The sequence below is a fragment of the Spermophilus citellus genome (assembly GCF_964194105.1).
Source record: "Spermophilus citellus genome assembly, chromosome: 9".
Taxonomy (NCBI): Eukaryota; Metazoa; Chordata; class Mammalia; order Rodentia; family Sciuridae; genus Spermophilus; species Spermophilus citellus.
Window position 1 is genome coordinate 57,983,459 of NC_138191.1, and position 27,998 is coordinate 58,011,456.

Genomic DNA, 27,998 nt, shown 5'->3' on the forward strand with positions numbered 1-27,998 from the left:
CCATCTTTCTTTCAGTTTTCAGATCGTGAGCATATCTCATTAATTCACCATAAACTCGGTGCGCCATTTCTTCTGCTACTACCTCTCGCTGTCCTGCATAGTCATTTAACTCATTAAGGATATTAAAAAAGGCTATGCACGAGGTAAACCTGGCAAAAACATATTAAAAGTGGTGAATATATTTTTACTTGCACTATAAATGTTTTTTTGTATGGTATAGATTGAGCCTAACACTTGATAAATTTTAACATATTCAACCTAAACTGAAGTTACTAGTTCTAAAATTAACTCCATATGGAATGAATCCTGCATTAAGCTCAAGTTGTACAATTTTTGTATATCTTCAAGTAGCCTTTAATTTATAAATAAAGGGATATTTGGGATCAAAAAATAATAAGAATACTACCTGCAGACTCTTTTGGCATACTGGAATCTCTTTAGGTTGTCAACTGACTGGCCTGAGCTTGGGAATGAACTTGGTTGGATTCCTAGGCTTGGCAGCTGAACCTGTTGCAGAGATGATGCACTTGCTCTCGAGGACAGAACCTGCCAATCATACCACTCAAATGCATCTCGATGGCTGATCTACAGAACAACTCTGCTAGCAGCTCTGGAGACAGCTGCCTGTAAGCCTGCCCACATCCTGAATGGAAGTGAAGAGCCATTTGGTTGGCATCAAAGAGGGGTAGAAGGGTCAAAAATAAGGGTAAGAATGTGTGTGGAGGGAAGGAGAGAAACAAAGAGAACCACTATTAAAAAGCATACATCTACTTTGAAGGAATATTCTCTTATTGATGAAAGATGACTGCTCAGATAGGGCTCTGTTAACAGCAAATCTGAGAATCCTAATAAGTGACAACTTGACACAAAGTTGTTTGTTAAGTTCTAATCTTTTTGTTTCCACATTTTGTAGCCACATTTTCGCCAAAAAGCTAAAAAAATTTTCAGGGTTCAAAAATTACCCTTAAAATCTCATCCCTTTCCTTATACCTTTAAACCAACAAGCCAAATTGTATTACTACCTTTAAGAGTAAAAGGAAGGATCTAAAAGCTGACAGCTACAAAATAAGGTAGGGGGAAAATAAAAAAATTTTTTTAAAACCCCTCTCTCTTCTGGAGACTATATCATTCAAGTGGAGCCCTAATTCAGTTTACCTGGAAATCTTCTTAAACTATAGTGGAAAACTGTTGATCAAGCCCACTAAAGTATTTACCCATATAGGAGAAATAGTAGTTTCCCCTTTCATGAACACTGATTTTCTTATTAAAACAAACCCTTATTAAAAAATATTTTTAGTTGTAGATGTTCACAATACCTTTATGCTGTTTATTTAGTTGGTTGTTTTTGTTTTGTTTTTTAAATATGGTGCTAGGGAATGAACCCAGTGCCTCATGCATGCTAGGCAAGCACTATACCACTGAGCAATAACCCCAGCCCCTAGCAAACTTTTAAAATAATAACAGCATTTTTAATAAATAATAAAAACAAGTTGTTTTTTATTTTTAATGTGCATTAATTAACTGGTATATGATTTACCTTGGCTCTTCATCTTTGGATGACCGTTTGGGACAATACTTCTTAACCAGATTTCTATAGGGGGAAGATTTTTAAAAATTTAAAAACAATATAGTTGTTGAAATTAAAATACTTTAGAAGTCTCCCAATTTCATGATACAAACCAATGAAACCAGTAATATGATCATCTACTATCAAACATAATAATGGGATCTTACTTACATTTCGTTCTTATAATACTGATAACTGTAGAAAGGAAGCTCATTTCTGTTTTATATGAGTATAAAAATAACAATTTGATTATGTTATCAAATAACAGAAAAGAAACATTATCACTCTTTTGTTTTGCAAATCAGGGATTTCAACACTAAGGTAAAAAGCAGATGTTTACTCTTAACTCCACAACTAAACTTTTATATGAAAATCATTCTGTGACCCCTTAACTGGCAAAATAATTCATTACACTGTGACTTGTAACTATCTCTTCTTGCATCTATATCTGTTCACAACATTCTCAACTAAAATGCTACCTTATTTCATCTTTATGAAATCAGAGGCAGACGAGCACATGGACACTGGAGCCAGACAGGACTATGTGGATTTGAATCCTGGCTATTTTCCATAGTGTATATATGATCTTGGGCAATTTATTTCTCTATGCCCTAGTTTCCTATAAATGTTGTCAACAGTACCTACTCCATAGATTTATGAGAATTAAATGAGATAAGGTATTTATTACAGTACTTTATAACATGTTTCTAAAAATGTGGTACATGAGTTATTGAGTGTACACAGATTCTTTGAAGAGTAATTTTATGCCTGGTAAATCTAATAATAACAATAAAAAGTTAGAGCCTATATTTTATATGCCTCTTTTTGTGTCATTTTCCTAGTATTTAATTTTTATTGTATTTTATATAAGCATAAGAACACAAATGTATTGGGAACTAAAAAGAAATTGGTCCATTATCACCAATAACTTGAGAAGCACTGCTTTAAACCATAAGCATTTTAAAAATAAATGGCCCTAACATTTCTCAAATAAATACTAAAAGTTATCACTGTCTTAATTACTTTCAGATTTGTACCACTGCATCCCACTTATTCAATTCAGTTTATTCATTCCACAATGGTACTATGCAATTGTGGTACATCAGAAATCAAAGTTTACCCATGTGTAAGATATTCTTTTGAAGGAAAATAGGTTTATACTAATAACAATATATAGCATGATAAGGGCAATGATAAAGGTATAGAAAGGGTGCTATGACAGAAAAGGAAGACCTACACCCAAACAGGGGTAGGTAAAAAAAAAAAACAGATAAGACACTGAGTTCAGATCATCATATATTGAGCTCCTGCCTTCAAGAAACCCACCACTTCATTAGTTGTAAAGTAAGACACAGGATTAAAGTTATTAGACTTATGAGTATTTTTTTCAAAAAGCTTTGTTAATATTAAAAAATTCCTCCATTAGTACACATATAACTTATAATTAACTGTATAGGTACATATTCATTTTTCACACATAAGCAATAAAAAGTTCAGCAATCACTGGCCTAGAGAAAAGAAATAAATACACACACACACACACACACACACACTTACTTATATAGCATTACATGGTGAGAACAATAAAGGGATGTGCAGAGGGGCTTCCCCAGAAAGAAAACTAAAATTTTTGATTCTTTGACTAAGCCTAAAGAGATGAACAAGAATTGGGGAACTGGAAAACCCTAGGGGAATTCTAAACAGAGAAAATCTAAGGAGCAGAGGCAAGGAAACAAGGGGGTGGTGCAGCAGGCGGGCATGACATTTATTTAAAACTACCAGTAGGTTTAACATTGGTGGAACATCAAATATAAGCCAGAGAACAACAAGCAGCGGTGTTAGAAAGATAGATGAGAACAAAGCAAAGGCCCTCTAACTAAGTACTCCTAACCAGTGGTTCTTAATTATGGTTACCTAAAACACCCTAAAAAAATCACTATTGTGGATGAATTAATTTCATAACTTACCCAGACATCACAAAGCTACTATACATTATTTCAGGCATTAAGCTAACCAAAAGGAAAATTAGTAATTGTGCATGACAGTCCTTTTTTTTTATTATTGGTTGTTCACAACATTACAAAGCTCTTGACATATCATATTTCATACATTAGACTGAAGTGGGTTATGAACTCCCAATTTTACCCCAAATGCAGATTGCAGAATCACGTCGGTTACACATCCACAATTTTATATAATGCCCTATTAGTAATTGTTGTATTCTGCTACCTTTCCTATCCCTCCTCCCCTTCCCTCACATCTTCTCTCTCTACCCCATCTACTGTAATTCATTTCTCTCCTTGTTTATTTTCCCATTCCCCTCACAACCTCTTATATGTAATTTTGTATAGCAATGAGGGTCTCCCTTCATTTCCATGCAATTTCCCTTTTCTCTCCCTTCCCCTCCCATCTCATGTCTCTGTTTAATGTTAATCTTTTCTTCCTGCTCTTCCTCCCTACTCTGTTCAGAGTTGCTCTCATTATATCAAAGAAGACATTTGGTATTTGTTTTTTAGGGATTGGCTAGCTTCACTAAGCATAATCTGCTCTAGTGCCATCCATTTCCCTGCAAATTCCATGATTTTGTCATTTTTTAGTGCTGCGTAATATTCCATGGTGTATAAATGCCACATTTTTTTTATCCATTCATCTATTGAAGGGCATCTGGGTTGGTTCCACAGTCTAGCTATTGTGAATTGTGCTGCTATGAACATCGATGTGGCAATATCCCTGTAGCATGCTCTTTTAAGGTCTTGAGGGAATAGTTCGAGAAGGGCAATAGCAGGGTCAAATGGTGGTTCCATTCCCAGCTTTCCCAGGAATCTCCAAACTGCTTTCTAAATTGGCCGCACCAATTTGCAGTCCCACCAGTACAAGTGTACCCTTTTCCCCACATCCTCGACAGCACTTGTTGTTGTTTGACTTCATAGTGGCTGCCAATCTTACTGGAGTGAGATGGTATCTTAGGGTGGTTTTGATTTGCATTTCTCTGACCATGACAGTCCTTTTTAAAAGGGAACTCAAAAGGGAAGATGAGAAGAAAATAATGACTATAAGAGTTAATTAGGAAAATCCACAGGGAAATAGATTAATGGTTGCTCATGCCTGGAGAAGGAGGAAACAATTGCTAATGGATACGAGGCTTCTTCTGGGGACGAGTAAAATGTTCTAAAATTAAATAATGATGGTGATTACGTAACTATATCATATACTTTAAAAAACAACAGGTTGTACATTCTTAAAGGGTAAATTTTATGATATGTGAAATACAGCTGCTATAAAAGAAGGAATGGCTATTGGACAGACTGTCCATCTGCCACAGTGATCTCAAATTCAGTAAGTCTAAAACAGAATTTATCTTCTTTTATAAAACTTATTATTTTCTCATATTAATGGAACTACCATCCACCTATAGTATAGACATTTAAGTAAAAAATGAGATAATCATCCTATACTTTCTCAAGTTTCTCCCACTTTAAGTTGTTCAAGTCCTATAAATTCTATTTCCTAATCAACTTTTTAAAAATAGCTTTTGTAATAAAAAGGGAAAACAATACACAAGGATAAGTTTCTTCTTTTCACCTTTTTATTCCTTTGGATACAGCTGCATGAGCATGAGACGCTTAAAGATACTGCAATATCTCACAGAGATAAAGAGGGAGACAACCAAGGGATTCATGAAAATGTCCTGTCATCATAAAGCTCTATAAAACCCTCTACTTCCAAACTTCTTGTTATGTGAGAAGCCTAATACCTGCAGTTGAATACTTTTTACTGACACTAAAGAACTGTTTAGTAAAAATGACCAAAACAGAAATGGAGTAAAAACTGGAAGTCTAAATAAATTTCTGGGTTCAAGATCCAGGTGTGAAAGACAACATCTATGAAGACAATAAAAACAAGAGCTACCATCTATTATTTGTCAATCTTTATACTAAACACTATAGGCCCCCTACCTTTTTTTTTTTTTTTTGAAACCCTGTGGCACTCTACCACTGAGCTACATCCCAAGGCCTTCCCTTTTTTTTTTTTTTTTTAAGATAGAATATCTAAGTTCTGTAACTTAGATTGCCTCAAACTTGTTATTTTCTTGCCTCAGCCCCCCAACTTACTGGGATTACAAGGATGCACCACCACACTTGACCACTTTGTATATTATGTTTATAACAATCATAAGCAGGTATTATTAGCCCTACTTTACAGGGTTTAGGACACATTAACTTACCCTTGATCACACAGCTAGTAAGAGGCAAAGTCAAAACCCACCTGAAATTTGATTCCAAAATCTGAAGATAGTTAATATAATGAATGTGAATGATGCAATTCAAGAAATTCAAAATTAAAAGGTGGCTAAAGATTATCTAGGAACACAAATATAATAGGAAAGGAAGGAGAATTGAGAGAAGATCAATAAGTATGAGCAGTCAGGGAGAAATGAACACACTATGGCCCACTACCTATGTTTGTAAATAAAATTTTACTGGAACAAACCACTCTTGTTCATGTAGTTAAGTATTGTCTATGGCTGCTTTTGTACTATAGTAACAGGGCTGAAAGACAACAGAGTTCAGTAATTATGACACAGAGCCCAGAAAACCTAAAATACTTATTGTATGGTACTTAATAAAAAATGAAAGATTGCCAAGCATTGAAATAGTAACTCAGAAACCCTAAGAGAAATCTTCATTGAAGACAAAGGATTTCTTTTTTTAAAAAAGAAGTTTTAAGGGGGCTTAGGGATGTAACTCAGTGGTAGAGTACATGCCTAGTATACGCAAGGCCGTGGGTTCTATCCCCAGCACAGGAATAAACAGCTCTCAGAAGACACTTGATTCATCAAAGAATATCCACAGAATCTAGCAATTACCAGGTAACTAATTAACTTAGCATCATCTTACAGTCTTCAACCCATAAATGGGTTGGTTTCTAGAAATTACTTTTAAAGTCAATGGTTCTAAAGCACAAATTCACAAATTCCTTTAAATGAAAACAAGTCAACCTTTGGCAAACAATATTTCAAAGAATGAAGTTTCAAACTTCGACAGTATGTTTGTATATCAACATTTTAAACATTTAAAAAAACATCCAGGCTGCAGTGGAAATTTGTTTTACTTATCTACATCGATTCTCTTCTTTCTTTTGTAACAGCTTGTGGTAGACATATTTCATAAAACAAAACAAAACATAACATGTTATTTCACACATTTCCCAGCTTCACTGCAGTTAAGCAGGACCACATGGTCAATTCTATTTAATGGCTGAGAGCTCTGGAGAGCCACCAGGCTGAAGGATTCAAGGCTGTGGTTTAGAACCCTGTGGTTCCCTCATTCTCTGCTGAAGCAACTGTGAAGGTCTTGAGATGCACTGAAAGAATAAAGCCACCAACCCATCAAAATAAAAGTGGGTTCTGACTGTGTTTCAGATATGTTTTTTCTGTGACTTCACTGTAGCCCAAGCCTATAACAGCTTGACTGTGTTCAATCCCTTATTTAATTCAATATGAATAAAAGATGTCAACAAATAAAAACATTATATTTGGGGCCAATAAGTTTAAAGTCTTAAATTAGCTCAACTGGGGCCCCCAATTACTTACAGCCAAGAATCTTCTCTCATAGAATAGAAAATTAAACATAAAAAAACTCCACATTAAAAAGAATAAAGCTGAACCTTATACTGTATGTAATCACTCTAACTGCATCAGAGACCTAAACTACAAAACTTTTAGAAAACAACATAGGATAAAGCTTCATGACATTGAATTTAACTAGGATTTACAGGATAAGACACAAAAAACAAAGGCAACAAAGACAAAATGGATTACAATGAAATTTAAAACTTCTGTGTAAAGAACACAATTAACACAGTGAAAGATGACCTAAATAATGAAATAAATTAATTGCAAATTACGAATCTGACAAGAGGTTAAAAATCCAGAATATATAAAGAACCTCTAAAACTCAACAACAACCCAATTAAATGCAAGTACTTGCATAAACATTTCTCCAAAGGCATACTTGTTGCCAATATGCATATAAAAATATGCTCAAAAATCACTAATCACTAGGATAATGCAAATAAGAACCATAATAAGGTATCACTTCATACCCATCAGGACAACTACTATGAAAACAGAAAATTACAAATGTTGTTGGCAAGGATGTGAAAATATTGGTGTCCTTGTACACTGTTGGTGGTAATGTAAAATGGTACAGTTACTATCAAAAACTGTATAGCAATTTCTGAAACAATTAATATAGAATTACTGTATAACCCCACAGCTCTACTTCTGGGTAGATACTCCGAAAATTGCAAACAGGATTTTAAAGAGATATCTATACACCTTACTTCACAGAAAGCAATAATAACAATAACCAAAAGGTGAAACAACACAAATTTTTATCAATTGATAAACATTTATTTGGATAAATAAAATGTAATATATACAAACAATGGAATATTATTTAGTCTTTAAAAAGAAAAAATGCTACAATATGGAAAATGTTAGCATATGGTACAACATACATAATTGAGGACATTATGCTAAATAAAATAAAGCAGTTATAAAAACACAAATACTATATGGCTCCACTTCTATAAGGGACTTGGAGTAGTCAAATTGACAGAAGGTAAAATGATGTCTGTCAATCATTAAGGGAGATAGAAATGGGAATTTATTAATTAATGGGAAAAGTTTCAGTTTTGCAAGATGAGAAGAGTTAAGAAGATACATGAGGTGATGCTTGTACAACAATGTGAATGTGTTTAATATCACTGAATTATTCACTTAAAATAATTTATAGTAAATTTTAATGTTATGTATTTTGTCACAATTTTTAAAACACAATTTTTAAAGTAGTATACATTATAACAAATTCTTATGTATGTTGTTTAAAGGGACATGCTTCATTCTCAATTTTATCTCTCTCCCAGTGGTAGATACTGAACAGACAATTAGAAGAAATAAAAGAACTTAAATATTCATGCATGAAAGACCTAAGGTAAGAAAATCAAATAAACTTTAATAGATGTAAAGGTACACAAATTGGGTTTTTTTGTTTTGTTTTGTTTTGTTTTGTTTTAAAAAAACAAGCCAGTCCCTAGTTCTACCTTATCTTCAACATGTCCAGAGTCCAGTGTACATAAAATACATTGAATGTGGGCTATCGGTATAAGTATCAGCTCCACAGTGTATAAAGAATGAAGTCAATAAACAATTCAACATTATTTAGCATATAATGGGCAAAACAGTATAGTTTTTAGGAAACTGCAGATCTTTTAGAATATTTTTCAGGTGTTAAAGATAGGAAAGAAAGAAAAAATACCTGTTCAATTTAAACTAAGAAAGGAGATTGCCACCACAGATTTAAGTATTTCAATCTCAGTGGCTTACAAGGCTGAGACAGGAGGATCACAAGTTCAGGCCAGCCTCAGCAATTTAATGAGGCCCTAAGCCAACTTAGTGAGACCCTGTCTCAAAATAAAAATAAATAAATAAAAGGGCTGAGGATATGGCTCAGTGATTAAGCATCCTTGGATTCAGTCCCTGGACAAAACAAACAAAGTATTATGCTTTTCAAAGAAACTTTGTTCAGCAACTTAATAACTTATTTTCCTTATGTTAGAGTCATAAGAGAACTACATAATACCTTCATACCCCAATATTCAAAAATATTTGCATAAAACAAATTTAATAAGCAGCTAAATCTGTCTGATTTGCCTATTAATACACATGGGGACACTAAAACATATATTTTACCTGATTTTGGCCTTTAAATCCTCTTTACTGAAATGTTCATTATCAAAATATTCAAACAACAGGCTTGAATTTCTTTTTCTTTTCTCCCACACTCCACCCCTCTGCAGTGGAGTCTAAACCCAGTCGGCCTCTACCACAGAGCCACACCTCCAGCCCTTTTTATTTTGAGACAGAGTCTGATAAATTGCTTTAGCATTTATAGCAATTTAGCAGAAGGACTTCGAATTCTTCAGCCCCAGCATTCTGAGTCTTTTGGATTATAGGCCTACACCACCATGCCCAGCTTCTTCACTTCTTCCTTCCTTCCTTCCTTCCTTTTTTTCCCTCTAGGATCTCATGCATGCTAAGCAAGTAGCTCTAACACCAAGTTACTTCCCCAGCCCTTTTTAAAATTTTTATTCTGAGACAAGATTTCACTAAGTTGCCCAGGCTGGCCTCAAACTTGCAATATTCCTGCCTCAGCCTTCAAACAGCTTGGATTATAGATGTGTGTGATTATTTTCTTTATTATGAGCTTTCTGTTTTACATGTTAGATTCTGCTTAGATCATTTAATCTTAAAAATACCATTTTAAAATATCAGAAATATGTGCAGCAATTTTTGTCAAGATAGATGAGCCTGAGTTTCTTTATCATTAAAATGGTAAAGTTCATGAATCATTCCACAAAAGTGTACCAATGAATGCCTATGATAAGGCATGGACTCTTCATTTGTTAGAAATACAATGATGACAAAAATCATCAAATGCTTGTGAAGATTAGATAAGAGACCTGCTTATGTAAAACAAAAGTGACACTCCACCTAACTGTTGTAAATTTAAGTTAGTAGTCTCATGGATAATTAAGATAGGGAAGAAGAGAGCCATCTTTTTGGGTATAACAAAAAAATGAGATTAATTGGAGCTTCAAGACACACAAAAAAGTATAATAGGAACAGAAATCAATGATCAAAAAACAAAATAAATTTTAAAAAGTCAACAGCTAAAACATACCAATGATAACTATATGAAGCCCACTTCAAATATACATAGAAAAAGTAGTTATCTACTAAATCATCAAGAGAAAAATAGCTAACAGAGTTAAGGAGAATATTAAAGGCAAAAATTAGAAGGAACTAAAGTAACATTATGCTATCTCTAACTCTACTAACAGGTTTTAAAAATAATAAAAGTAAAAAGTATTTATGTTAACTCATCATAATTAAAAAAATAATTTCTAAATAAAGTCTAAAAATCCTAAGTATGTATAATCTTTCCCTCAAGAAGGAAATGAAAATAAGTAGGGCTTCTTGAAAGTGTTGTTTGTTTAAAGAAACTTTACTAATGAGAAAAACATTTTCTTGAAAGAAAGGACTTCTAAATTATTAATGCTTTTTTACATATCTTTATGGGAAAATACACAGACCTAAATTTGTAAAGGATATAGTTCAATTTATACAGTTATAAGCGTTACATTATAAACAGATGTGTTGGAAAGAATATGTTATGCAGATTTTAGATAATTATTGTCTGTAACATAATTCTTTAAAAATCTAGATATACTAGACATTGGTGTTATGAAATAATTCTCAACACAGATCTATTAATTTTCTCTATGGTGAGACAATAAATGCAATATTAAGAGCTGAGATGCAGCAGCCACATTTGAATCTAGCTAGTTCTTTGTTAACCTCTTTGTACACCTCAGTTTCCTAATCTATAAAACAGTACTGAAACCTCATTGGGTTTTTAAAAAAATGAAATGTGTTAACAGGTGTAAGTAAGGTAAATGCTCAGAATAGTGCTGATACACTAAGTACTAGATTGTGAATACCAGAAAAATGCCTGCCCTGTGCCAATCACTGAAATAAGGAGAGAACAGAACCAACAAAAATCCCTTCACCTTGTAACATTTTTATTTTAGTGGATAGATTATATTCTGGAGTTAAGAAGTAAAATTTATTTAAGTAGCAAATCACCTAATCCAGATATGTACTTAGGAAGAAGGAGTAATATGACTAGTAGAAACTGAATGAAAAAGTTTCCATAGGATCCAATTCTATAAAGAAAGGTATTCTAAACCCCAAAATTGGACTGGGTATATAGATTAGTGGTGGAGTGTTTCCCTAGCATGTACAAGGGCCTGAGTTCCATTCTTGGCACTGCGAAAACAATAGCAATGATAATATTAATGACTAATTTCTGTTGTTCATGTATCTTTATAAACCAAAAAAAATACTACATGACTTGAAGTCATCATTTAGCATCAATCAAAATGGACATGATCAATTGTCTGTCTCCAAATGTAGTTATGTACTTTATTTACTCTCATCCTCAAACCAATTCCAAAAGTCAATCAGTATCAAAAAAGTTAAACCAAAGCCATCAAAATACAAGAACACAAGAATAAAGAAGAAAACAATCTCAGGAGCACCAAAAACTAACTGAAAATATTAAGTCTTGCAATATATTTAAAATGTAACACTGAACATCCTGAATATAATTATTACATAGCAAAAAATAATAATTGCCTAACTAAGCAGCACTTTTTTCCTACTATATATGAAATTAACCTCTGCGTAGCAAAAAATAAAGGGAGTTAACCAAAAGAATTTTTCCTGTTAAAGAGGAGGAAATAAACAAGGCAAACCTCTTTCCTTGGAACAAAACATACTATAAACAGCAGCTGATAATTCAATCATTTACAAGGTACCCATCAAAAGCAACAAATTTCAATGTTGGGGGAAGGGAATGAGCAGATAGGAGCTTTCATTAAATAAACCTCCTAACTTTTCCTTACTCAGGTACCTCAACATTGTCCAAGAATCATGGCCTTTTGAGAATCACTGTTATTGAAAGTCACTGTGCTGCATTCCTTAAAAGATGCAAATCTATAGATCTGTACATAACAATAAATTCACTTTCTTATTGCAAAATTATATTTTTTATAACTTAACTCAGTTCTTGCCACTTCAATTAAGTAGTGTTCAAATCCTGCTTTTTGCAGTAAGTGAAAATGATAATGGTTCTTTTTCAGTCTCAAAACAAATAGAGGTAAACAAATCTGTCATTTGATTTTATGAGTCCTCTTACTCTAGCAAAACAATGGCCATCAAGAAACCTTTGAGGTCCTAATTATCCTGAACAATATTATTTATTCCACAGTGAAGTTTTATACATTATCAATTTGCATTGATATCATTCTTCTATATAATATAGGGGCTGAAGGTAAAACATATGAAGTTAAGGGAGTAGAAAAAATGGTACAAAATAGAACCTGAGACTAAAGGAAACAAGAGCCAAAAGATGGAGATAAATTTTTTCCCTGAATCAAATGTTACTGGACTCTTTAGTCATGTGTGCCTGTTTAGGTTAGAATTTTTTTTCACTGATAATTTGTAGAGTTCTAACCGCTATAGTTAAATCCTATAGTCTAGCCTCAGACTTTAAGCAATATTGTTATTGAATAAGTTCTAGCAAAGCTGTTAAATTGTGATCTAACACTAATGGTTTTACTGTTTGAGCAAAATTTTAAGATAAATTGCATTTAAGACTAAAATTTTAATTAAACTTTGTCTTGTAACACACATTTCTTTTTTTTTTAGTTGTTCAAAACATTACAAAGCTCTTGACATGTTTCATACATTAGATTCAAGTATTTCAAAATCACTTTTCCTCAGTAAAATATACCCAAAAAGAGAAACTCAGCTCACCATATACTCAATTTCCAAGACTCAAAAATTCTGAAGAAATGTCCAATGCTTTAGATACATTATAAAAGCAAAAAGTTACAGAGGAATAAAAATGCAAAACACAGAATAAAATCCAGGACACTCCCCCCACCCCCTGCTGGCATTCAGTCCCTGATTTTAGAATTTTAAATATCTTTTTGCAATGAAAACTATTCACAATTGAGCCAGCCAATATTCCTTGAGCAATGATTTGATTAAATCAAAATTGAAACAAACCAATTATCTAATTCAATCTAATTCTGATAAAAAATATTGAATTTAAGCTATGGAACACCATATTTACATAGTATTAATCTACTTAACACACAATTTCATTTCTAAGAACTGAAAAATAAATTAACTTACCTCAACTGTTTTGCATAGTTCTGTTCAATTTCTATCCTCTCTTTAACAAATTTGGCATATCTTTCCAAGAAGTCAATTCCCCATTGTGTATGCTTGTCTAAGCTGTCGAACTGATCCTACAGAAGGAAAATGAAAATGCACTGACAAAGTCTGAATTTAATGCACAAATATTTTAACCAGCTTCTGATATTTGTACAGACAAACAATGAGGTATAAAAGGAAAAACATTACCCTTTAAGCCTACAAATAGGGGCTGGGGTTGTGGTTCAGAGGAAAGAGCACTCACCTAGCATGCCTGAGGCACTGGGTTCAATCCTCAGCACCACATAAAAATAAAATAAAGGTATTGTGTACACCTACAACTTAAAAAAAAAATGTTAAAAAAAAAGACCTATAAATAGGTTTCTAAGCAAAAGGTCATGCTACTTTATTCCAAAATGCTTTTTTACCAACACAGTTCACCCCAGTTTCAATACTCTACCCTGATCATCTTTTTTGCAATTAATTTTTATTTCCTTTGAGATTCAACTCAGGCATTACACCCCTCCAGAAAACAGTCCTAAACTCTCTTGACTGGGATAAATGGTTTCTCTAGGCCCCCAAGATCCCCAAAATTACTATCCTATGTTCTTGCTATGCCATATCGAGGGCAGGAATCACTTATTATTCAACTCGGAATTCTCAAGGCCTAAACACCATGCTCAGCACCACTTAGGCACTCAATGAAGAACTGTTGAGCTGAATAAAATCATCTATTCCTGGGTTCAAATTTTAAGATTAGCCATTCACAGGATGTTTCAGGTTGGGCAAGTTTTTCAAGGGTCTTTGAACTTTTTTGCATCTTAAAGTACACGTCCATCATTCAACTCATAGGACTGTGGCAATGTCAAGTGTTCTAAACTGCAGTAAACTTGACACTAACATATTGTACAGTATCATTGTCCTATAAGACTCTTTCAATCCTCAAACATATTTTCTTTCATCTGCAGCCAGAGACACAAACAATTCCCTTCCTTTAAGGATAATCTCCAAATTAACTGATAACTTGGAGAACTCTCTTACACACACATACCAAAAGTCTACAATATATTTCAATATTATCCCTTGATATTTCCAAGATGTCAAAAATTGCCTGGTGTTTAACCATGTTTGCTACTTACAAATTCATCATCTCCTTTCCATTTTATCTTTTTCCATACTATATCATTTTAAATTCTACTAAAAGTGGAGTCTATCTAAATAGCAGAGATATAATTCATCAGCTGATCATAGTTTATTATTATTACTCTATTCTTCCAAGCCACTTTCTGATTATCATTTGGCTTCTAAATCAGATTTGAATACAGCAAGAAAATGAACTGCTGCGTAAATTCTGTCTGCATGATACGTTCCATCATAAATTGGAATTCTCTTTCAAACTGAAAAACTCTCAGCAAAATACAATTCCAAAGAGAATCCTCTGAAATGTAAACAATCTTTGCTCATTTTTCCAAATTGCTTCAAAGGCTCCTCTTCCCATTAGTTTTATCATCAAATTCTAGGCGACACTTCTTCATCTTTTAGAAAAAAGCTTCAAATTTTTTATTACAAGCCCCATGTTAAAAAACAAACTAAATAAATGCCTCAATTATATGTATGATTATTTATAAATTAATTGATATACTATTTTTTATAATTTTGAAATCTATATCTCCTCTAGCACTTATTATTTTTTGTAATTTTTAATAATTGTTTTTTATTTATAGATGGACACAATATCTTTATTTTATTTTTATGTGATGCCTCATGCATGCTAGGCGAGTGTTCTACCTCTGAGCCACAACTCCAGCCCCTACTGTTTGTAATCTTGAGGGCTGCCATTCTAATTGGTGTGAGATGAATATCTCAGTGTACTTTGAATTTGTATTTATCCAATTGCTAACAATGTTGAACAATTTTTTCATATATTTCTCAGCCATCTGTAGTTCTTCATTTGCCCATTTATTATTTGGGTTATTTGTTTTTATTGGTGTTAAGTTTTTTGAGTACTTTATATATTCTAGATACATAACTTCTCTTTTTGGGGGAGTGGTACTAGGGATTGAACCCTGGGGCACTTAACTCCTCTTTTGTTTTGTTTAAATTTAGAGAAAAGGTCTTGCTAAATTGCCCATGCTAGCTTTGAACTCATAATCCTCCTGCCTTAGCCTCTTGTGCCACTACGATTACAGGCTTGTCACTGCTCGCGGCCCTAAAACTTCTGTCAGAAGAGTAGCAAGCAAACATTTTCTTATAGGATCTCTATTCACATTATTAATTGCATCCTTTGCCGTGCAGAGGGCTTTTTAAATTGCTATCTCGTATAGACCCTTGGCATTATTTCCTGAGCTTTAGGGGTCCAACAGAGAAAGTTGTTGCCTGCACCTATATGTTGGAGTGTTGACCCTATTGTTTTCTTCTAGAGTTGCATAGTTTCTGGTCTAAACTGTAGGTCTTTAATCCATTTTGAGTTGACTTTCATACACGGTAGGAGACAAGATCCCTCACTTTACATATGAATAATCAATCTTCCCAGCAGCATTTTAATAAAAGGCTATCTTTTCTCTAGTATGTTTTTGGCATCTTCATCAAGGATCAGATGACTATACCTGGGTGTTTGTATCTGTCTTCTATTCTGTTTCACTGGTCTATGTCTACTTTTATGCCAATACCATGCAGTTTTAATTACTATAGTTCTATAATATAATTTGAAGTCAATTACTGTGATGGCTCTAGGACTGCTTTTTTGGCTTAGAATTGCTTTGGCTATTCTGGGTCTTTTATTCTTCTAAATAAATTTTATGACTTTTTTTTCCAATTCTGAAAAGAATGTGATTGGTATTTTGATGGGGGTTGCATTGGATCTGTACAATGCTTTGGGTAGTATGGTATTTAAACAATACTAACCCTGTCCAACTGTGATCATGGGTGGGTCTTTCTATTTCTTGTCTCCAATTTCTTTCTTCAATGTTCTATAGTTTTCATTGTACAGATCTTTCATCTCCTTGGTTAGATTTATTCCAAGGATTTTTCTGTGAATAAGACTGTTTTCTTTCTTAGGAGATTCATTATTTGTATATAAGAAAGCTATTGATTTTTTTGTACTGGGGATTGAACTCAGGGACACTTGACCGCTGAGCCATATCCCCAGCCCTGTTTTGTATTTTTATTTAGAGACAGGGTCTCACTGAGTTCCTTAGTGCCTCACATTTGCTGAAGTTGGCTTTGAACTTATGATCCTCCTGCCTCAGCCTCCCCAGCCACAGGGATTACAGTCTTGTGCCACTGTGCCCAGTTAGAAAGCTATTGACTTTTGTATGCTGATTTTGTAACCTGCTACTCTGCTGAATTTATTACAACCAGCAGTAAATTTTAAGTAGGGGATCATACGGTATCACTGCAAACAGTGATAATTTGGTTTCTTCCTTTCCTATTAATTGCTCTAACTGGAATATCTAATACTATCTTATATAGGAATGGTAAGAGTAGACATCATTGTCTTTTTCCAAATTTTAAAGAAAATGCTTCCAGTTTTTCTCCATTCCCTATGATGTTGGCTTTGGGTTTACAATACATGGCCTTTATGATATTCAAGTAATTTCCTTTGATCCCTATTTTTCATTATTTTTATCATGAATGGGCACTAAATTTTGTTAAAGGCTTTCTCTGCATCTATTTTGATGACCAAGTGTTTTTTGTTACTATCCTATTTATATAATGAATTATATGTACTGATTTGCATATGTTAAACCACCCTTACATCCCTGGGATAAAACACACTTGGTCATGCTGTATAATCTTCTTAATATACTGTTGAATATGATTTGCTAATATTTTATTAAGGATTTTTGCATCCACATTCATGGATGTTGGTCTGTAATATTCTGTCATGTGTCTCTATCTGGTTTTGCTATGAGGGTGATACTGGCTTCAAAGAATGAATTTGGAAGTGATCATCCCTTTCTATTTCATGGAATAACTTAAGGACCGTGAGTATTAGTTCTTCTTTAAAGGTATGGTAGAATTCAGCTGAGAATCCACCTGGTCCTCGCTTTCTTTGTTGGAAAGCTTTTTATTTTTGCTTCTATCTCATTGAGAATTATTAGTCTAAGTTTGCTATATCTTCTTGATTCAACTTTGGCAATTCATAGATATTTAGAAATGTGTCTATCTCACAGGACTTTTCAATTTATTGGTGTATAAATTTTCAAAATAATCTCTAATGATGTTCTGGGTTTCTGTGGTGTCTGTGGTGATTTCTCTTTTTTCATCTCTAATTTTATTTGAGTTTCTCTCTTCTACTTTTGATTAGTTAGGCTAAGGGCTTATAGATTTTGTTTAATCTTTAAAGAACTAATTTCATTGAGCATGTGTACTTCTTTTTAAATTCTCAAATTTCATTGATTTGGGCTCTGAACTTGTTTCCTTCCTTTTATGGGTTTTGGAAGTAGTTTGTTCTTGTTTTTCAAGGGTCTCAAGATGCATTTTTGGACTGTTTACTTGAGATCTTTCTGATTTTCCCATGTAGGCACTTATAGCTATAAACATTCTTCTTAGAACCTGCCTTTATGGTGTCACAGAGGTTCTGGTATGTTCTATAATTTCAAAAAATTCTTAAAATTTCTCCCCTAATTTCATCTATCATCCAAACATCATTCAAAAGTGTACTGTGCCGGGTGCAACTACATACATCTGTAATACCTGTGGCTTAGGAGGCTGAGACAGAAGGATCACAAGTTCAAGGCCAGCCTCAGCAAATCCATGACCCCCTAAGCAACTTAATGAGACCCTGTCTCAAAATGTGGTTTAAAAAAAAAAAAAAAAAGAAATGGAGCTAGGCTTCTTCACAACAAAGGAACCAATCAAGAACATGAAGAGAGAGCCTATAGAATGAGAGAATATTTTTGCCACCTGCACCTCAGAGCATTAATCAACACAGCTCATACTTCCACACTCAGTTCATACCTCAAGAAGAAAGGAAAAGATAATCAGTTGGGCACACAGAGCAAACACATAAGCTCACTGACTATTATGTCTACCATAGTGGGAGAGACTCCTTAATTTATTAACTTTTCACCAAGACCCCCTCCTCCTTTTCTTTCTGTTCTTGTTGTTTTCTTTGCTTTATGTTTTTGGTACTTTATATTTGGCTTTTATTTTATTTGAATGCATACTGACCAATTCAAGGACACCTATACATATACATGTCTGTCTGTTTCTATTTATTTCTAGCCTCTTTTTTTTCCAAGGTGTTGTTTTCCCATGCTATGTATTTTGAGGGTTAGAGTTTCTGATTAGCACATTTTGATTTTTTTTTTTTTTTGGTATAGACTTTGCACTCCTCTATTTTCCTATTCTCCCTCTCTCTTTTTGCTATTCCTGACAGCCAAGTTCCATTCTCTCTCCTCCCTTATATTTTTACTTTTATTTTTCTTCCTCTTGCTCATTAACAACATATCCTAAGTCACGAATGACTTTGCCCCATTCATCCTTTGAAATTGCAAATGCTTTTCTACCTTCCCATGTCTTCTTCTTGACTCGTAGTCAATTCTATCCTTCATAACTCTTAATACTAATTGATAGACACAACGTCTGACCCTAGCACCAATGTCACAGCTATAATTAATATGGCAGAAGTCATAGCACTTATTGTTTGATTTCATTCAAGACATAATTCATGATTATATACTCTTTTTACTGGTGGAAATTGCTGATCCTACTATTTCTGCATATTGTACCAATTAACACTGTAGATATCAAAAGAGGAACTAAATACCTGTCTACTGTTATATACTGTTTGCAGATATTGTTGCTATCAATGAGCTCCTCCCCAATCTGTGTGACGTACCAGTAACCCAGAGGGCCACTGTGAACTCGAAAGGCAGAAACTCTGCAGCTTCAGATTCATCCAGATAGATGGATAGACAAACAATATGAATAAGCAGCAGAACAAACAGTCCCAAACAATACCGAATACCTCAACAACATCCTCCATCAACACCACAGTGAAGGAATGTCAGAAATAGAATTCATAAAGTTCATGGTTAAACTGATCTACAAGTTAAATGTTGATTTAAGAAATGAAATCAGAGAAAATATAAGAAGTGAAAGAATACTTCAATAAAATTAGTCAGAAATCCTCAAAATGAAGGATTCAATAAAATTAAATCTTCATTGGAAAGCATCACCAGTAGACTAGACCACTTGGAAGACAACAGTTTCAGGCAATGAAGACAAAATATATAATGTTGAAAATAATATTGAGTACAGAGAAAAGTCATTAAGAAACCATGCACAGAACTTCCAAGAATTATGGGATACCATGAAAAGACCAAATATAAGATTTATCATTATAGATGAAGGCTCAGAGATACAAACCAAAGGAATACACGATTTTTTCAATGAAATATTATCTGAAACTTTCCCAAACCTGAAGAATGAGATGGAAAATCAAATACAAGAGGCATATAGTACTCCAGATATACAAAATCACAACAGATTGACACCAAGACACATTGCTACAGAATGCCTAACATACAGACCAAGGACAGAATTTTAAAGGCAACCACAGAAAAATGACAGTTCACATTTACAGAGAAATCAATCTGGATCTCAACTGATTTCTTGAAGCAGACACTCAAAGTGAGGAGGTCTTAGAATACAATAATACCATGCTCTGGGGAAAAAAAAAAAAAAATGGATGCCAACCAAAATACTATACCCAGCAATATTAAGCTTCAGAATTGACAATAAAATAAAAACCTTCCATGATAAACAAAAGTTAAAAGAATTCACAATTAGAAAGCATGTACTATAAAACATTCAACATGACATTTCATGAAGAAAAAAATGAAAAATAAAAGTAAAAACTAGCAAAAGGAAGAACTACATTAAAATAATAGTCAACCAAAGGATTAACTAACTCAAATTAAAAACCATAAATAAATCAAAATGACAGGGAATAAAAATCTCAACAGTAACACTGAATGTAAATGGGCTAAACTCATCAATCAAAAGACAAAGGCTGGCAGTTTGGAATTAAAAAACAAGGCCCAAGGGCTGGGGTTGTGGCTCAAGCGGTAACGCACTCACTTGGCATGCGTGGGGTGCTGGGTTTGATCCTCAGCACTACATAAAAATAAAATAAAGATGTTGTGTCTACCGAAAACTGAAAAATATTTGAAAAATTCTCTCTTTCTCTTAAAAAAAAAAAAAAAAAACAAACCAAGGCCCAATAATATGCTGTCTCCAAGATATTCATCTCATGGGCAAAGATATCCAGAGACTGAAGGAAGGTAAAAAGATGGGTAAAAATGTATCATTGTTTTTAATATCAACAAGATATGATAATCAAATATTTATGCCCCAAACAATGGAGCATCTACATACAAACAAACTCTCATCAATTTCAAGAATCAAACAGACCAAAAACACAATAATCTTGGGTAGCTTTAATGTGCCTTGCTCATCACTGGATAGATCCTCCAAACAAAAACTAAAAAGCTATAAAACTAAAAAATACAATTCATTTGGACTTATAGAATATTTCATCAATGACTAAATACACTTTCTTCTCAGAAGCACATGGATCATTCTCTAAACTAGACCATATCTCAGGCCACAAAGCAACTCAGTGCGGACACAAAAAAGAGATAATACCTTGTATTCTATCAGATCATAATGGAATGAAATTAGAAATCAGTGATAAAATATAGAAGCCACTCTAACACATAGAAGCTAAATAATAGGCTACTGCTACTGCATGACCAATGCATAGCAGAAGAAATCAGGGATAAAATCAAAACATACTTAAGAGGTAAATGAGAATAGCAACAAAACATCAAAATCTCTGGGGCACTATAAAGGCAGTTCTAAGAGGAAAGTTCACTGCACTGAGCTCATTCATTAAAACAACTCAAAGTCACCAAATTAACATAACATTACATTTCAAAGCCCTAAAAAATGATCAATTCAAAAAGCAGAAGACGGGAAATAATTAAAATCAGAGCCTAAATCAACGAAACAATAACTACAAAAAATTTTTAAAAATCAACCATACAACCAGGCATGGTAGCGTACCCCTGTAATCCCAGCAGCTCGGGAGGCTGAGGCAGAAGGACCACAAGTTCAAAGCTAGCTTCAGCAACTGAAAGGCACTAAGCAATTCAATGAGACTCTGTCTCTAAGTAAAATACAAAAAAGGCTGGGGATGTGGCTGAGTGGTCCTAAGTTCACTCCCCGGTACCCTCCTCCAAACACACACACACACACACACACACACACACACACACACTCTGAAACAAAAACTTGTTCTTTGAACAATTAATAAAAATTGATAACCCCTTAGCCAACCTAAAAAAGAGAAAAAATCCAAATCACTAAAATTCATGATGAAAAAGAAAATATCACAACTGACACTACTGAAGGCTGATAATCAGAAACTATTTTGAAAATTTATACTCAAATAAAATAGAAAATCTTGAAGATATCTTCTTCAAGATTTTATATTTTATTTGAGTATAAATTTCTAGAAACATATGACCTACCCAAATTGAATAAGGACACAGAAATTATAAACAGGTCAATTTCAAGAAATAAAATTGAGGACATCATCAAACTACTAACAAGAAAGAAAAGCCTGGAACCAGACGGATTCTCAGCAGAGTTCTACCAGACATTCAAAGAAGAACTTACACCAATACTCCTCAAATTATGCCATAAAAAAGGAGGGAACCCTTCCAAACTCATCCTATGAAGCCAGTACCAAAACCAGACAAAGACTCATCAAGAAAAGGAAACTTTAGAGGGCTGGGGTGGTGGTTCAGTGGTACAGCGCTTGCCTAGCATATGTGAGGCGCTGGGTTTGATTCTCAGCACCACATATAATTAAAAAAATAAAAATCCATTGACAACTAAAAATATATTTTTTAAAAAAGGAAACTTCAGACCAATATCCCTGATGAACACAAATGCAAAAAAAAAAAAAATCATAATAAAGGACTGGCAAATTGCATTCAAGAACGTATTAAAAAGATAGTGCACCCAATCAAGTGAGGCTTATCTCAGGAATACAAGGTTGGTTCAACATAGGGCAATCAATAAACATAATTCATCATATCAATAGACTTAAAGACAAGAATCACATGATTATCTTAATATATCCAAAAAAAGCACTTGACAAAATCCAGCATAATTCATGCTCAAAACACTGGGAAAACTAGGGATAGTAGGAACTTACCTCAACACTGTAAAAGCTATATATATTAAACCCAAAGCCAGTATCATTCCAAATGTAGAAAAATTAAAAGCATTCCCTCTAAAAACTAGAAAAGGGGCCTGGGACTGTAGCTAAGTGGTAGAACACTTGCCTAAGCATGTGTGAAACACTGGGTTTGATTCTCAGTACTTCATATAAATAAATAAAATGTTCACTGACAACTTAAAAAAAATTTAAAAAAAACTAAAACAAGAGCTCAAATTATCCCTATTTGCCAATGACATGATTTTATATTTACAAGACCCAAAAAACTCCACTAGAAAACTTGTATAACTCAAACAAATTCAGCAAAGTAGCAGGATATAAAATTAACACCCATAAATCAATTGCATTCCTATACACCAATGACAAATCAACTGAAAGAGCAATCAGGAAAATTCCATTCACAATACCCTCACTCCCCACCCCCCCCACCAAAAAATACTTGGGAATCAAGAGGTGAAAGACCTCTATTAAAAAAGAAATTGAAGAAGACCTTAGAAGAGGGAAAGATCTCCCATGTTCTTGGATAGGCAGAATTAATATTGTCAAAATGACCATACTACCAAAACTGCTATACAGATTTAATGCAATTCCTATAAAAATTCCAATGACATTCTTCACAGAAATAGAAAAGGCACTCAAGAAATTCATTTGGAAAACAAAGAGTCCCAGAATAGCCAAAGCAATCCTAGTGAGAACAGCAAGCATCATAATACCAGACTTAAATTATACTACGGAGCTAAAGAAACAAAAATGGCATGGTATTGGCACCAAAACAGACCTGAAGACCAATGGAACAGAATACAAGACACAGAAACAAACCCATATAAATACAGTTATCTCATACTAGACAAAGGTGCCACAGAATACATTGGAGAAAAGATAGCCTCTTCAACAAATGGTGCTAGGAAAACTGGAAATCCATATGTAGCAGAATGAAATTTAACCTCTACCTCTCACCCTGCACAAAATTCAACTCAAGTGGATCAAGGACCTAGGTAGGCATTAGACCAGAAGCCCTGTGACTACTAGAAGAAAATGTGGGCACAACTCTACATTATGTTGGCTTAGGAACTGACTTCCTCAACAAGACTCCTAAAGCATAAGAAATTAAAAAAAAAAAAAATCAAGAATCAATAAATGAGGGCTGGGGTTGCAGCTCAGTGGTAGAGTAGTTGCCCAGCACATGTGAGGCACTAGGTTCAATCCTCAGCACCACATAAAAATAAATAAATAGAATAAAAAGTTATTATACGAAAAGAATAAATGGGACAATATAAAACTAATAAGCTTTTTTTAATTTGTTATAATTAGTTACACATGACAGCAGAATGCATTTCAATTCATTGCACACAAACGGAGCAAAACTTTTCATTTCTCTGGTGATACAGGATGTAGTTGCACCATAGTGTAGTCATACACATACCTAACATAATGATGTTCATCTCATTACACCATCTTTCCTGCCCCCATGCTTTCCTCCCATTCCCTCCCTCCCCTTTGCCCAACATTCCTCCGTTCTCTGCGCCCCCCCCACACACACACCCCATTATGGACCAACATCCACTTATCAAGACAACATCTGGCCTTCGGTGTTTGGGGACTGACTTACTTCACTTTGCATATTCTCCAACTCCATCCATTTACCTGCAAATGCCATAATTTATTCTCTTTCAATTCTGAATAATATTCCATTGTGTATATATACCATTCTTTATCCATTCATCTGTTGAAGGGCATCTAGGTTGGTTCCACAGTTTAGCCATTGTGAATTGAGCTGCTGTGAACATTAATATGGCTGTGTCACCACAGTATGTTGATTTTAAGTCCTTTGGGTATAGACTGAGAAGTAAGATCGCTGGGTCAAATGGTGGTTGCTTCCAAGTTTTCCGAGGAATCACCATACTGCATTCCAAAGTGGTTGCACCAATTTGCAGTGCCATCAGAAATGTATGAGTGCACCTCTAAAAAGCTTTCTCATAGCAAAGGAAACAATCAAGAATGTGAAGAGAGAGCCTAGAGAATGGTAGAAAATCTTTGCCATCTGCACCTCCGATAGAGCATTAATCTCCAGAACATACAAAGAACTCAAAAAACTTAACACCAAAAAAACAACCCAATCAATAAAAGTGCAAAGGAACTGAACAGGCATAACACAGAAGAAATATGAACGGTCAAATGGTATATTAAAAAAAAATTCAACATCTCTAGCATTAGAGAAATGCAAATTAAAACTACAATAAGATTTCATATCACTCCAGTCAGAATGGCAATTATCAAGAATACAAGTAACAATAAACATTGGTGAGGATGTGGGGGAAAAGGTACACTTCACACATTGCTGGTGGGAATACATATTGGTGCAACAACTTTGAAAAGCAGTATGGAGATTCCTCAGAAAACTTGGAATGGAACCACCATTTGACCCAGTTATCCTGCTCCTCAGTGTATACAGCCACATCAATGTTTATAACAGCTCAATTCGCAATTGCTAAGGAAACAAACCCTTCAGCAGATGAATGGATTAAAAAAAGTAGTATATATACAAAATGGAATATTACTCAGCCATAAAGAAGAATGAAATTATGGCATTTGCTGGTAAATGGATGGATCTGGAGACTATCATGCTAAGTGAAAAAAAACCAATCCCAAAAAAACCAAAGGCCAAATGTTCTCAGATGTGTGGGTGCTAACACACAATAGTGGAGGATTGGGGAGAAGGGAGAACAGAAGTTCATTGGATTAGAAGGGAGAATACAAGTTCACTGGACAAAGGTGAATGAAGGGAAGGGAGAGAGGATATGAATCAGAAAGACAGTAGAATGAATTGGACATACATTTTCTATATTACCATATGAATATACATCATGTAGAAGTTTAAGAATGGGATCCTAGGGCTGGGGTTGTGACTCAGAGGTACAGCACTCCCCTACCATGTGTGAGGACCTGGGTTCAATCCTCAGTACCACATATAAATAAATAAAATAAAGATATTAAACAAAAATGGTATCTCAATTAGAATAAGTCATACTCCATGTATGTATATAAAAATACAGTCTACTGTACATCTAAAAACAAATGAGAGGGAAAAAAAACAGTGGCCATATTTCAAATAATCTCAAGAATTCCTTGGGGATGGTTACCTTCTAGCCCATTTGATTATATAGCCATTGTATTTCTTCTGTTAAAAAAAAATATTACATTTTCCTCCAACATTAAAATGAAAAGCAGCAGTCTGGCCATTTCTCCTTATGTGCCTGTGCTTACATTATCATATGTATTATCTTTAATCCATGGTTTCTTTTAAATACTAGTAAAGTGTTTGTTTTTTTCAGATAATACATAAATAGAAATTCTAAGATTTTTTTTTCCCTCCTTATATTACGGGATCATTTTGTGTGCTCTCCTTTGAAGATTCCTGCTTTAAATAATGTGTTATCCTTTATCTGTCTTGTAGAAGCCACTACTCCTCTACTGATGTGTTCTTATTGGTTTTTTTGTGGTTGTTTTGTTGTTGTTGTTTTTCCATCTCTGGTACCTATACAGAAAACTCCCTAATTCCGTATGTCACCTCCCAAATTAAGAATATATTGCTCCAAATTTAAATAATCCCTTACATCAATTTTATGATCTTTCAAGATTTCTAAAGAAAAATTAAATTACCTGAAAGATTTACTATGTAAGACCTCATTTAGACTGTTTAAAAAAACTAAATATCATTTATAAAGTCATTTATGGTATAATTCCACTAAAGAGAACTGTGGACTATATCTATGCATTACCTCTCCAAAAAGTATTTTTAGAGTTGTTTACCATAAAAATTGCATAAAAGCTGAAATAATCAAAATATTAAGAAAACACAACCAATTTTTATTTCTCAATTACTAAAGCTTAGTTAAGTTACAAGCTATAAAATCTATTTGGGTATAGTTCTTTTAAAATTTTAAATTTAGTTTTCTATTAGCAAATAAAACTGCCATATATGGACATACTTCTTAATTGTTAACATTGATTTAAAATGTTCAAAATAGTACTGGATAACTAACTATTCAAGTAGAGAATGTAAGAGAAGGCAATGACTGGGTTAAGTATATTTGCCTATAGTTTTACAAAACTTTGAAAATAAAAGCCAATTTTAAAAAATAGGAAAAAAGCTTTAAAAGACTGCACAGAGGTAAAATATATATATATATATAAATCTGTCTACAAGTGAAACAAAGTCTCTGCTTTGCAACCACTGAACCAAGGGAGAAAAGGATCAATGGGGAAAGGACCTCTAAAAGACAAGTCTTAGAACAATTAAAATATTATCATATAATCATATGGTGAGGGTTTCCTTTTTACCTCAGTAAATCTACAGGCTATAAATAATATTTCATGTTGTCAGATTTAAGTATTAAAAATAATACATAAATACAACATTCTTTTTTTAAGGTAAATTTTGCTTAATTGATTTAATGGAACATCTGGATTTTCAACTGCAATGTATTAAGAAATTACATAAATATGAGCCTGGTACAGTGGTGCACATTAGTAATCCCAGCTACTTAAGAGGCTGAGATAAGAAGATCACAAGTTTAAAGTCAGGGGTTCTGGAGCTGGAGCTCAGCGGCAAAGCACTTGCCTAGTATGGGTTCGATCCTTAGCACCACACAAAAATAATTAAAAGTATTCTGTCTAAAACAAAAAATTTAAAAAACAAACAAACAAAAGACTCTGTCATAAAATTTAAAAAGGGCTGAGAATGTAGCTCAGTAGTAAAAGCACCTGTTGGTTCAATCCCTAGCACCAAAATAAATTTTTTTTAAAAAAAGAATAATGTAAATATCAAACTATATACACTCAAAGCTGAACATTTTAAATTTTGAAAGAAAACAAACTAATTTAGCAACATTCACATATAAATACTAAAAAGGCAAAGTAAATAGTAAGAGATCCAAACAATATTCATACTTGAAAAGTTAAAATATTCAAATAATGTTCATTCTAAATTCTGTAATCTTGATGGATATTTTACTGGAGTCATCTTTAAGCAGAACTCCAAACACAAGATCTATTATAAAGAAGCAAAGTAACCTCAGTCATAAAGTTGGTCCTCTAACTGAATCCACTGATATCAGATCACCATGTAAAAGTTTATTTTTCACTGTTAGATGCCAGTTTTCAATCAAGCAATTGAATAGATTCATTTCTCAGAATGATTTAAATATACTCAGAAACAATAAATGTTAAACCAAAAAAAAGAAATTAAAAAAATGAACTTTAACCTGGTGCATAAAAGGTATTGAATTGCTGAGTGAATAATCATTCTATTTGTACAGTAC

General features: G+C 33.7%; 1 protein-coding gene across 4 annotated transcripts in view; it reads right to left on the reverse strand.

Annotated features, from left to right (window-relative positions):
- Positions 1-27,998, reverse strand: part of FNBP1L (formin binding protein 1 like) — a 116,600-nt gene that overhangs the window by 38,552 nt on the left and 50,050 nt on the right. For all 4 annotated transcript variants that reach the window (XM_081306884.1, XM_081306882.1, XM_081306883.1 and 1 more), the window contains exons 2-4: positions 13,398-13,513; positions 1,538-1,591; positions 2-149 (exon numbers count right to left, since the gene is read on the reverse strand). In XM_081306884.1, coding sequence (XP_081163010.1) covers positions 2-149; positions 1,538-1,591; positions 13,398-13,513 — 318 coding nt within the window. The remainder of the gene's footprint in view (position 1; positions 150-1,537; positions 1,592-13,397; positions 13,514-27,998) is intronic.